Raw genomic sequence first — 11,964 nt, forward strand, 5'->3', positions numbered from 1 at the left:
GAACAATGAGGGTACATCCAACAGCACATTGTAATCAGGGCCGGATCTGGGGGGGGGGTTCCTGGGGTTCCGGAACCCCCCCCCTCCCCCCTGGCCATCCAATGTACCTCTCAGAGAAAAAAAATGATGACTTTGGACCCCTGCCTTCAGTTGGAACCCCCCCCCCCACCCCCCCTCAAACGAACTTGGTCCGGCCCTGGTAATAGACACAGCACTGAAGCCATCCCTAGAGGCGGCGATCATCTTGTCTAACGTCCCTTTCGTGGACGAAAAGAACCGAACAATGAGGGTACATGCAACAGCACACTGTAATGTAACCGAGTGCCGAAACACCACAATCACTTTTGGAGGCGAAGTCCAATCAAACAGGATTGAGAAGTTTAGAGCTTATTTCTAAGCCCTATAAAAACTGTTATGCATTCGCAAAGGAATCCATGAACATACAGAGAGACAAAAGGGCGACGGTAGTCTCCCTATCACATAATAAACACAGCACTGAAAGCAATCATCTTGCCCAACGTCACCCCCCCCACCCCCCCCCCGCCCCCCACCCCCCCCCCCCCCCCCCCGTGAACGAAAATAACAGAGCAATGAGGGAACGTCCAACAGCACGTTGACCAGCAGCACAGTGTAATAAACACAGCGCTGAAGCCATCCCTAGAGGCAGCAACCATCTTGTCCAACGTCCCTTTCGTGAACAAACGAACCGAACAATGAGGGTACATCCAACAGCACAGGGGTGTAATAGACAGCCCTGAAGCCATCCCTAGAGACGGCAATCATCTTGCCTACCGTCCCCTTTGTAAACGAAAAAAGCCGAACAATGAGAGAACATCCAACAGTACAATGTGATATGCACAGCACTGAAGGCATCCCTATAGGCTAGAGGTGGCAATCATCTTGTCCAACGTCCCCTTCGTGAACGTAAAGAACCGACCAACGCGGGAACATCCAACACCACAATGACCAGCAGCACAACGGTTACACTCAGGATGGCCACCAGTCCCACGCTCGTGGCAGACACCCTCGAGTCAGGCATGCTGTAGTATTTCATCCGGTACTTGTACGTCGAGTTCTTCTGGATCTTCAGCTCATCGATCAGATCCTGCGTGTCGCTGGGCAGCGGTTGTTGGCGGCTGAAGCTGCAGCTGCACAGGCACCGCCTGCCAGAGCTTGTTGTAGATGAACTGCTGCTAGTAGTAGTTGTACTAGAATATGTTGTCGGCTGAGTGGTTGTGGTCGACATCGCCTGCGTTCCTTGCGGTTCGCTGGAACATGCAGTTGAACCAACACAGGAAGTCGATGTCAAACCTTCTCCTGAATTCGTTCCTGCTCCTGCGGCTGTTGTTGAGGATATTAGTGATGGTGACGCTGCTGTGGTTGTGAAATCAGGCTCAGATGCTGCAGTGGATGTCAAACCTTCCCCTGAATTCGTTCCTGCTCCTGCGGCTGTTGTTGAGGATATTAGTGATGGTGACGCTGCTGTGGTTGTGAAATCAGGCTCTGATGCTGCAGTGGATGTCAAACCTTCCCCTGAATTCGTTCCTGCTCCTGTGGCTGTTGTTGAGGATATTAGTGATGGTGACGCTGCTGTGGTTGTGAAATCAGGCTCTGATGCTGCAGTGGATGTCAAACCTTCCCCTGATTTCGTTCCTGCTCCTGCGGCTGTTGTTGAGGATATTAGTGATGGTGACGCTGCTGTGGTTGTGAAATCAGGCTCTGATGCTGCAGTGGATGTCAAACCTTCTCCTGAATTCGTTCCTGCTCCTGCGGCTGTTGTTGAGGATATTAGTGATGGTGACGCTGCTGTGGTTGTGAAATCAGGCTCAGATGCTGCGGTGTTTATTATTTCTACCGTCGTTGTTTCTACATCGGCGTTAGATGGCTTTGCATTCGCTGATGGTTGCGATTCCGAAGTCGTGAGATCAACTGGAGATGAATCGGTGGCACCGGGAGACGTTTCTTCCTCCATTGCAGTGGTGGTCTGTTCAGTTTTTGTAGATGCTGGTTGCGATGAGGGAGTTGTCGGTGCTGTTGTTGTGGTGGGGTTGGTTTCGGTTGTTAATTCTTCCATGAGAACCGCCTCTTGTAGAACCGCTAAAGCGCGGGGAAGAAAGAAACAATCAATCAATCAAGCAGGCAATTTTTCACGAAAGAAAACAAATAAACACAGAAGAAGAAATTAGAACATTACCATTTTTTTTAAACGACCCCAAAAGACACACCTTCAACCTTCAACTATCAACAAATTTACCAAAGAAACTGTCAACATCACAAAATGTTTCAGCACCGATGTATTCCAGACGTACTGACTTATTTCCAGGAACGACAACTTAATTGCACATACTGTACCATACCTTACAATTACCCAGCCCGGGGGGCTTAGGTTGGTCGCACCCTAAAGCAGGAACACATATCGATACTCTCGTCTGAAAATCACTCAGCAATAACTTACCCCACACACAGGTATAACTGTACAACGTGAACATAGCTCCTGTCTCGTAGGGAGGAAACTGGGAGGAGAATGTTGAAGTGTGCAGGTAGCAAAGCTCGGACACACGTGGGAAAGTGTTCTTTGTGCGGTAAGAAAAGGCACCGCAAGTGAGACCCGCGGTTCTACGGTTGTCGCAATCTGTGCGGCATTCTGCCAGTGATTTCGATCCCTGATCTTGGAAGTCTGTGCCGTGCACGCCTTCTTTCACTGCCCTGGCGCACGGCACTGCAATCAGCAAAGAAAGGATGCTCAAAGGAAACTGAAGCTCATGCGTTTCTTGCAACCATGCTATAAATCAGGAGCAGATTTAGGTTGAGATACTTTGCACATAGTGTTTTGATCTGTACAAAAAAGTGACATACAAAACGACCTCCAACCACCACACCCATCACTACCATTACCACCACAACAACAACAAATACAAACAAACAAACAAACAAACGAACAAATAACAACAACAACAACAACAACAACAACAACAACAACAACAACAACATCGCAACAAACTCAATTACTGAGCATCTGAGCTATTTCATAAACGCATTTTCTTTCTGTCTTTTCTGTCTTCCTTCCTTCCTTCCTTCCTTCCTTCCTTCCTTCCTTCCTTCCTTCCTTCCTTCCTTCCTTCCTTCCTTCCTTCCTTCCCCCACCCCTTCCCGCCTCTCTCTCTCTCTCTCTTTCTCTCTCTCTTCTCTCTCTCTCTTTCTCTCTCTCTTTCTCTCTCTCTTTCTCTCTCTCTTTCTCTCTCTCTCTTTCTCTCTCTTCTTTCTCTCTCTCTCTCTGTCTCTCTTTCATTGTCTCTGTCTGTCTCTGTCTGTCTGTCTCTCTGTCTGTCTGTCTGTCTGTCTGTCTGTCTGTCTGTCTGTCTCTGTCTGTCTCTCTGTCTCTCTCTCTCTCTCTCTCTCTCTCTCTCTCTCTCTCTCTCTCTCTCTCTCTCTCTCTCTTCTTTTCTTTATTTTCCTACCGTTCGTTTTGAGACACACAAATGTGCGGACAGAGGAGCAGTCCTTCAAGAAGTACTGTCCACTCTCAATGTCCATGGACCCGCACTGGACTTTGTCCGTTCCCTCCACAGCCACACCACCGCTGACCGCTGTCCCAGTGTCCCCCCAGCTGGCCGCTCCGGACAGGTTCCCCGTGATGTCCACCCAGTGGGGGTTACGACCGTTGACTGCGTAGGTTGGCTCGCTGAAAAAAAAAATCATATTTACCCCCACGGAATTGATTACTTTAGGTGATCATGTATTTCTTCTGGGTGCGTTAAGTAAGGACGAATCTACAAGGGACAGAGAACGGCTTATATCAAACGGAATTGTGACAAGCAGAGTAGAGGGGACGCCTTAAAACACAAAAGAACAACAAACCAACCAAAACAGAACAAAACAATAAACGAAAACAAAAACAAAAACAACCAAACAACAAATGAGTATATAGCTGCCTTCATGGCACATTAGAGAATGTTCATAAATGTATGCAAGATAGTCGACTCCTCAGGATTTTCAGTGTACGTGCGAAATAACATCCAACGAACGCAGAAGACGGGGGTCTAGAAGAAGGAGGAGGAGTAGTCGAGGAGGAGTAGTAGAGGAGGAGTAGTAGAGGAGGAGGAGTAGAGGAGGAGTAGTAGAGGAAGGAGTAGTAGAGGAGGAGGAGTAGTAGAGGAGGAGTAGTAGAGGAGGCGTAGTAGAGGAGGAGTAGTAAAGGAGGAGTAGTATAGAGGAGTAGTAGAGGAGGAGTAGTAGAGGAGTAGTAGTAGAGGAGGAGTAGTAGAGGAGGAGTAGTAGAGGAGGAGGAGTAGAGGAGGAGGAGTAGAGGAGGAGGAGTAGAGGAGGAGTAGTAGAGGAGGAGTAGTAGAGGAGGCGTAGTAGAGGAGGAGTAGTAAAGGAGGAGTAGTAGAGGAGGAGTAGTAGAGGAGTAGTAGAGGAGGAGTAGTAGAGGAGGAGTAGTAGAGGAGGAGTAGTAGAGGAGGAGGAGTAGAGGAGGAGTAGTAGAGGAGGAGGAGTTAGAAGAAGAGAATTGCATCTTTATCTGACATTGTAAATCCAAAAACAAAATGACTGCCAGCGTTCCCATTTTCATAATTAAAAAAACAAGAAAGGTAAGTTGTTGGAACGTTTGTTAGTGACAAAAATACGTTACATTCACGTGACATTGTATACGACGGGCGCTGTGGCGGGGTGGTAAGACGTCGGCCTCTTAATCGGAAGGTCGAGGGTTCGAATCCCGGCCGCGGCCGCCTGGTGGGTTAAGTGTGGAGATTTTTCCAATCTCCCAGGTCAACTTATGTGCAGACCTGCTAGTGGCTTATCCCCCTTCGTGTGTACACACAAGCACAAGACCAAGTGCGCACGGAAAAGATCCTGTAATCCATGTCAGAGTTCGGTGGGTTACAGAAACACGAACATACCCAGCATGCTTCCTCCGAAAGCGGCGTATGGCTGCCTTAATGGCGGGGTGAAAACGGTCATACACGTAAAATTCCACTCGTGTAAAAACACGAGTGTACGTGAGAGTTTCAGCCCACGAACGCAGAAGAAGAAGAAGAAGAAGAAGTGACATTGTATCAGTTAGTGCATTCAAGCCCACTGATAGTTACCGTCAGTCTTCGTAATACAGATCAACTGATTACTGCTTAAAGCTCACATTTACACTTCAGTCACGCTTTCAAATAAAATCAACAAAAACTTACTACATCTCTTGAATCACGTCCTGAATAGTTTGTCTGTCCATCGCCGTCCTTGACCCTGCCAATGTTTGACCTATGCCGCTACAGTGAGCACGTGCTGACCCCCAGGACTTGGCTTCCTTTACCAACGTGTACACTGCAAAAGTCAGAACATAAGGATGTTGTGCAGGTTGTTTTCTTCCCTTTAAACGCTCCACTGGAGGGGGGGGGGGGGGGGGGGTTCAAAGTAAGGGTGTGTTGTTTCTGTCTCAATCTCTTCTACATTGCACAAGTAACACCACGATGATGTGGGTTTTTTCACTCTTTTTTTTCTTCTGATTAATCATAAATATTTCAGTTTTCCGTGGTAGAGTGATGTACAAATAATGATTTGCGATGTGACACCAACAAAAAGCCCTTCTTCCTGGGTAATTGTTTTACAACTTTTTTTTTATCGTGGAAGAGTGCAGAGAGTAATACAAATAATAATTTGCGATGTGGCACAAACAATAATTAAGCACTTATTTTTGGGTAATTGTTCAAAAACTTATTTAACGTAGAAGAGTGCAGTAATTACTGCAAATATAATAACTTCCAATCTAGCAAATACAATGCAAGTGCACTTCTGAAATGTCATTGTTCACGTTATATAGCATTTGTGTATCCAAGCGTACTTTTTGCATCTGGCGACGTGACTGCCTTCCTGTGTAATAAAACCATTTTCTAAACAACCGCAGACTGTCCAAGCTTCTTCATGGCAAGAGAATCCTTCCAAGCGGACACATACCAAAATCTAGAGCCTTAGTACTTTCCGTGTATCTGAAAGCGGATATTTTGTGTTGAATTGAATTTGAAGATTGACATGTTTAGATGTCACGTCCATGCACAATTTATTCAGAGAAGGTGCGCACGTTTACGTGTTTGCTTGCAGGTGTATGTTTTTGGAAGGAGGTCAGAAGCGGGGAAAGTGGAGGGGGAGGGGGGTATGGGGGACAACTGACCTCTCCCTCCTGGGTCAGAATCGTGGCAGACTGAGAGGGGTAGATCAGACGTCACCTGAAGCCAGTCGTAAGTATTTTCATCCACAAGACCTGTCACAAATTACGGGCACTAGTAAGTTAAGTTTTGTTGTTGACACAAATTGTTCCTTTGTCTGTCAGTGCGTCTGTCCGCCTGGATGTCTAGGTGTCCGTCTGTGTGTGTTCCGTACAAAGTTTCTCAATACAAACAGACTGTGACATATCAGAAAGACAGACAGGCAGACACACACACACACACGCACACACACACACACACACACACACACACACACACACACATATATATACACACACACACAAACGCACTCACGCAGACACACACACACACACACACACACGCACACACACACACACACACACACACACACACACACACACACACACAAATGTGACCCTCCACCACGGAATGAGTTGCATGTCACCGTTGCATGATTTTCATATTTTTACATTTTCCTAAAGAGTTTTTTATGCTCTATCCAGTGGTGAAAACCGTTTTTAGAAAAGAGCAAAAACTGTTTGAGTTATAAGCCTGTGACTAAGGTGAGCCTCACACTGTTACCAGACACTCCCCGGACTTATGTTAAGCCTAGTAGAACCGCGCGAGGTGACATGCGACTCATTTCGTGGTGGAGGGTCACAAACACACACACACACACACACACACACACACACACACATACACACACACACGTGCATGAAAGACAGAGACTTAAACAGACAGACAGACAGACAGACAGACTGACAGTCAGACAGACACAGACATACGGAGGGAGAAGAGGAGACAGAGAGATGAAGAGAACGAGACAGAGAGACAGAGACCTAAACAGAGCAAGGAAGCAAAACGCAAACAGACAGACAAAAACCCAGAGAGGAAAATGCCCACACGACTATAAAGAAAATGTCGTTGTATTGATTTTGAGACACTAAAATTACGCTACTTCGCGAGTGTTCAGCAAATAATGCAGACTCATGTTTGCACGGTTGTCAAGCCTAATGGACAGCATGTATCAATACTATAATGATTATACGGCGTTTAAACAAAGGCATACTAAGCAATTCGTGGTCATGATAAAGAGAAAGCTTTTAGGACAAGATTTACAACAACTTCTATTCCTGGATTGATCTTTATACATTTAACAATCCAATGAATGGAACAAAAAGCGAAATAGCGTACACAGAAAACGGCCCAAGATAGAAGAACACAAATGCAGCAGCGAAAAAACAAAATGTGCATACGTGGGTGTTTTTCTCTTGTGAAACCTTACCAACGAACCAACACACACAAATATACTTCGGGTGGGCCTTTGATTCACAGGAAAAAAACAGCTTTCAAACTCAATACCTTTGGGTAACAAATATAGAATCCGAAGTCCAATTCACTAGGATCGTGTCCTCTGGTTTTCACCTTTGCTTAGTGGTACCATTCAGTAAAACTGGGGTATTAAAGATGCTTTGTATTATTGAGTTCGCTTGTACTCTTGTGTGCAAGCATGATATTCCGCAGGGACATTTTAGATTCCAAGTTGATTTTTGGCTCACGTAAGTGTAGCCTATGCGATCGTAACTTTGTCTGTCTGTGCGTGCGTATGTGCGTGCGTGCGTGCGTGTGTATGTCTGTGGTAGAAACTCTAACATTTGAAGACGTCACATTACATTGACGTCACATTATGACGTAAGAGGGTTAGACGTCACGCGAAGGAAGTACTGAAAGTCTCGGTCATTATTATTTTGAGCGGGCCGAGACTAGTTGGCAGTCGTGTCCCTGTAAGTAGGCTACATGCAGACAGACAGATCTAGATCTAGTGTCTCGCTTTCTTGCACAGTTTCACCTATGCTCTTTCTCTGTGTGTGTGTGTGTGTGTGTGTGTGTGTGTGTGTGTGTGTGTGTGTGTGTGTGTGTGTGTGTGTGTGTGTGTGTGTGTGTGTGTGTGTGTATGTGTGACGGAGTGATTGAGTTTGTGTTGCTGTTTGTCGATTTCTTACGTGAGCCTTGATGGCTTCGCCTCTTGTTTTTTTTTTTTTATAAATGTCTGTGACGACGTCACATCCAGCTTTTAGTGAAAGTTGAGGCGGCATCGTGATGGCCTCATTTGTATACCAATTTGATTGAAATTTTGGTCAAGCAATCTTTGACTCAGTCCGGACAATGAGATTTCGTTTTGTCATTAAAATTGAATTTTCACTAACATATTTCAAAAGGATTGCATTGTATTCCTTTTGAATTCCCGAATAAAACAAACAACATGTTATGTTTACTCTGAAAATGTGTTAACAGTGTAACTATGTAGATTAGTTATTACGTTCGCATGCTTCGCCGAAACGAGCGCAATCCGTATTGTTGTTCGGGTTTGAGCTAACAATGCCTAACTTACTTACTGTTCGTCTCGGTGATTACTGGTTTTCACTGTTGATGTTTAAGTTTCAGGCCGACAGATTGTTTTGATATCGCTTCACGCGACTTGCTTAATATTAGTAATCGTTAGATGTGGCTAATCATATCCGATCAATGCGTGAGCCGAGATCTGATATGATTCTGCCTTTCGAGACATTGTGACTGATAATGTCCTATATTTTTTTTATTTCAGTCTTGAATTAAAAAAAACAAAAGCAAAGCTAAAAGGCAGTGATATACCTTCATAACATCTCTTGATGAACATAGTGAAGCTGGAATCTGTAACCGTTTCAACTCCATCGTCAAAGGCGAAGGGGGAGGACCCCTGGTACAGGTAGCACGTGTCCGCCCCGTCACGAGCCGCTGCCCAGCACTCCACGCCTCGCTGATCACACAACTCCTGGCAGTCACGGTCACTGAACGCTTGGCTTTGAATGGAAGAGATATTTCTCCCCGCTTTGGTGCCTTGGATAGTGTCGTAGGGACATGTGTAACCTGAGTTGGAAAAGATTTATAAAAAGGATTTTAAGCGCAATTAGTACATTTTAATAGTCTCGCAAATCATCTATCTTAACTGAGGGGCGCAATGTCCTAGTGTACAAGACGCCGGTGTAACACGACATTTTTACTCCACGAAAAATTTACTCCGGAGTAAATATTTCGTACGAAATTCTTACTCCGAGTACACTTTTCGTACGAGAAAAGAACTCACCAAGGCACGAAAATATGACTCCCTCCACGACATTTTTACTCCCCATTTTTTTTACTTCCAGTAAAAATCTCGTACGCAAATAATGGGATGCGGGTGAAGAGATAATGCCAATAAGTGATCTCGCGCACACGAATGTCGCGCTACCCTCCTTCCACCCCTTCCACCACCAAGACTAACAGGGGACAAGGGAGTAAAAATTTCGTACACCTGGCATGGGAAGTTAAATTGCTTGTGTTGGGGTGAAGTAATTTATTCGTTATTTATTCGACAGGGGAGTAACATTTTTGTACGAAATGTTTACTCGGAACTCACCTGTCTTGGGGAGTAATTTTCTCGTGTAATGGGGGAGTGCTTTTTTTGAGTAACTTTTTCGTACAAAATGTTTACTCCAGAGTAAAAATCTCGTGGGAGTAATTTTCTCGTGTTACACCGGCCTCCCAAAAGGAAGTCGTGGGTTCGAATCCCGGCCGCTCATGGTGGGTTAAAGTTGGAGATTTTTCCGATCTCCCAGCCAAATTGTGTGCAGATCTGCTAGTGCCTTATTCCCCGTCGTCTGTACACGCAAGCACAAGACCAAGTGCGCACGGAAAAGACCTTGTAATCCATGTCAGAGGTGAATAGGTTATAGACACACAAAAATACCCAACATGCTTCCCCCTGAAGTGCTTTATGGCTGTCTAAAAGGTGGGGTAAACATGGCTATACACCATAAAAACCATGCGAGTTTCAGCCCATGAACGAAGAAGAAGAAGATCTATCCAAACAGCCTGGCCCGAAATCCGAGTTGTAATCAAAGCTTAAGATGTTAAAACTGAGTGGAAAATGAGTGACAACATTAATGGCAGTAACACGCCCAAGTCAACACAGCAATATAGCAGCTCTCACCCCAGTGACGTTCACAGGCAAACTCGTTGTCGTAGTCGCAGGTGATGTCCCAGTTGCCGCTCTGGCCTTTGGACAAACACCCTCCATTAAACGTGAAGCTGTAACTGTACGTTATGTTGTTGGTTGTACAGTCGGGCAGCCAGAGATGTGGGTCACTCGCTTCGTTGTTTGTATTGTGCAGTCCCACCGTTGTCCCATGGTCCCTGTTAATGACATATGACATTTTATTTATTTATCCCCGAGTACGCTAGTACAAGGGTCCAGCAGACTTTAATTGTGTGTGTGTGTGTGTGTGTGTGTGTGTGTGTGTCTCGACTTAACAGCTTATTGCTGGGAAACTACTGGGCGCAGTTCGTTCAAAAGTTGATACACTAACTTGATAAAAGGTCCGATTGATCGTATTAAAACTTCATAGTGTTACCTGGGACCTAAATGCGAAATAAACCACAAAAAAACGACTTGGCGGCGGGGGGAATTCGCGGAGCCACAGCCAGCCAGGCAGTCTCATAGAACAGCCGAACGCGTCACACATTGATGAGAAATATAGCGTCATAAAAAGATTACGTCACGGTCAAAAGACTTTGACGTCTTTTTCTCTCGCGCGGTGTGTGTGTGTGTTCATTTTGTGCACATGTGTTTGTGTTACTGTGTGTGTGTGTGTGTGTGTGTGTGTGTGTGTGTGTGTGTGTGTGTGTGTGTGCGCGCGTGCGCGTGCATGAGTCTGTACTCGAGTGTGTGTGTGTGTGTGTGTGTGTGTGTGTGTGTGTGTGTGTGTGTGTGTGTGTGTGTGTGTGTGTAAGAGAGAGAGATAGAGAGGAAGAGAGGGAGTGAGGGAGAGAGAGAGTGTGTGTGTGTGTGTGTGTGTGTGTGTGTGTGTGTGTGTGTGTGTGTGTGTGTGTGTGTGTGTGTGTGTGTGTGTGTGTGTGAATGTGTGTGTGTGCATTTTCACTGTGATCAAATTACAAATAAAAGAGAAAGGCCAGTCACCACGCACATCCTCGGCTCGCATGCAATGTATAATTTATATAGCAAAGGGAATGCCTGTAATTCACACAGAGCAATCACTTGGTCTTAAACGTGCACAAGAAAAAAAACTTTCATACTGGGGGAGCGAGCCAATCTGAAGAGTACTCGGGTCCAGCGCGAGCGTTTTTTATCTATTTATTTATATGGGAGATTTATATAGCGCTTGACGTTCTCTAAGCGCTTTACATATTAATTACTGCCGTGTGAGATGGAATGTTAGACAGTGTTATGGCATATATTTGTAAATGGAAATATTGACACAAGGTATAACCGAGGATATTGAAACCTTTTCTTCTCTCCCAAATTCTTTTATGAAATGAGAGGGGGAGAGAGAGAGAGGGGGGGATTGACAGACAGAAAAAGCGCGAGAAAGCGGAAGAGAGAGACAGTTAAAAGGGATGGAGGGTGCTTTTTATTTTATGGTTGGTTGGTTTTAGTTCTTAATGCACTGTTTTTGACAATAGTTTTCATTCGGTAAAAGCCAAATTCAATTACCGCTCTCTCTCTCTCTCTCTCTCTCTCTCTCTCTCTCTCTCTCTCTCTCTCTCTCTCTCTCTCTCTCTCTCTCTCTCTCTCTCTCTTCATTACACACACAAACACACACACACACACTTACACACACACACCGCACACACACACACACACACACACGCACACGTACACACGGTATCGTACACACAAACTCACACACAGAAAAACATCCGTGTATGTATATACGGTATCATGCGAGAGAGAGGCCGGTAGAGAGTG

General features: G+C 45.4%; 1 protein-coding gene across 1 annotated transcript; it reads right to left on the reverse strand.

The window, feature by feature from the left end:
• Nucleotides 1–587: 587 nt before the first annotated feature.
• Nucleotides 588–9,952, reverse strand: LOC138981434 (mucin-22-like). Its single transcript, XM_070354349.1, has 7 exons — nucleotides 9,946–9,952; nucleotides 8,832–9,086; nucleotides 6,161–6,250; nucleotides 5,184–5,316; nucleotides 3,459–3,682; nucleotides 2,456–2,719; nucleotides 588–2,097 (listed from the first exon to the last, which is right to left on the reverse strand). Exons 1-7 carry the CDS (start codon nucleotides 9,950–9,952, stop codon nucleotides 896–898), a joined length of 2,175 nt encoding a protein of 724 aa, XP_070210450.1. The 3' UTR covers nucleotides 588–895.
• Between the last annotated feature and the right edge of the window lie 2,012 nt (nucleotides 9,953–11,964).

The sequence above is a fragment of the Littorina saxatilis genome, linkage group LG12, assembly GCF_037325665.1.
Source record: "Littorina saxatilis isolate snail1 linkage group LG12, US_GU_Lsax_2.0, whole genome shotgun sequence".
Classification (NCBI taxonomy): domain Eukaryota; kingdom Metazoa; phylum Mollusca; class Gastropoda; order Littorinimorpha; family Littorinidae; genus Littorina; species Littorina saxatilis.

What these genes read in the sequence shown, in the direction of transcription:
- LOC138981434 (XM_070354349.1), bottom strand. An exon ending in GACGTGATTCAAGAGATGTA is followed by an intron (nt 3,683 to 5,183) that starts GTAAGTTTTTGT and finishes TTTTTTTTTCAG; the next exon opens with CGAGCCAACCTACGCAGTCA. An exon ending in CAGTTATACCTGTGTGTGGG is followed by an intron (nt 2,098 to 2,455) that starts GTAAGTTATTGC and finishes CCCGCGCTTTAG; the next exon opens with CGGTTCTACAAGAGGCGGTT.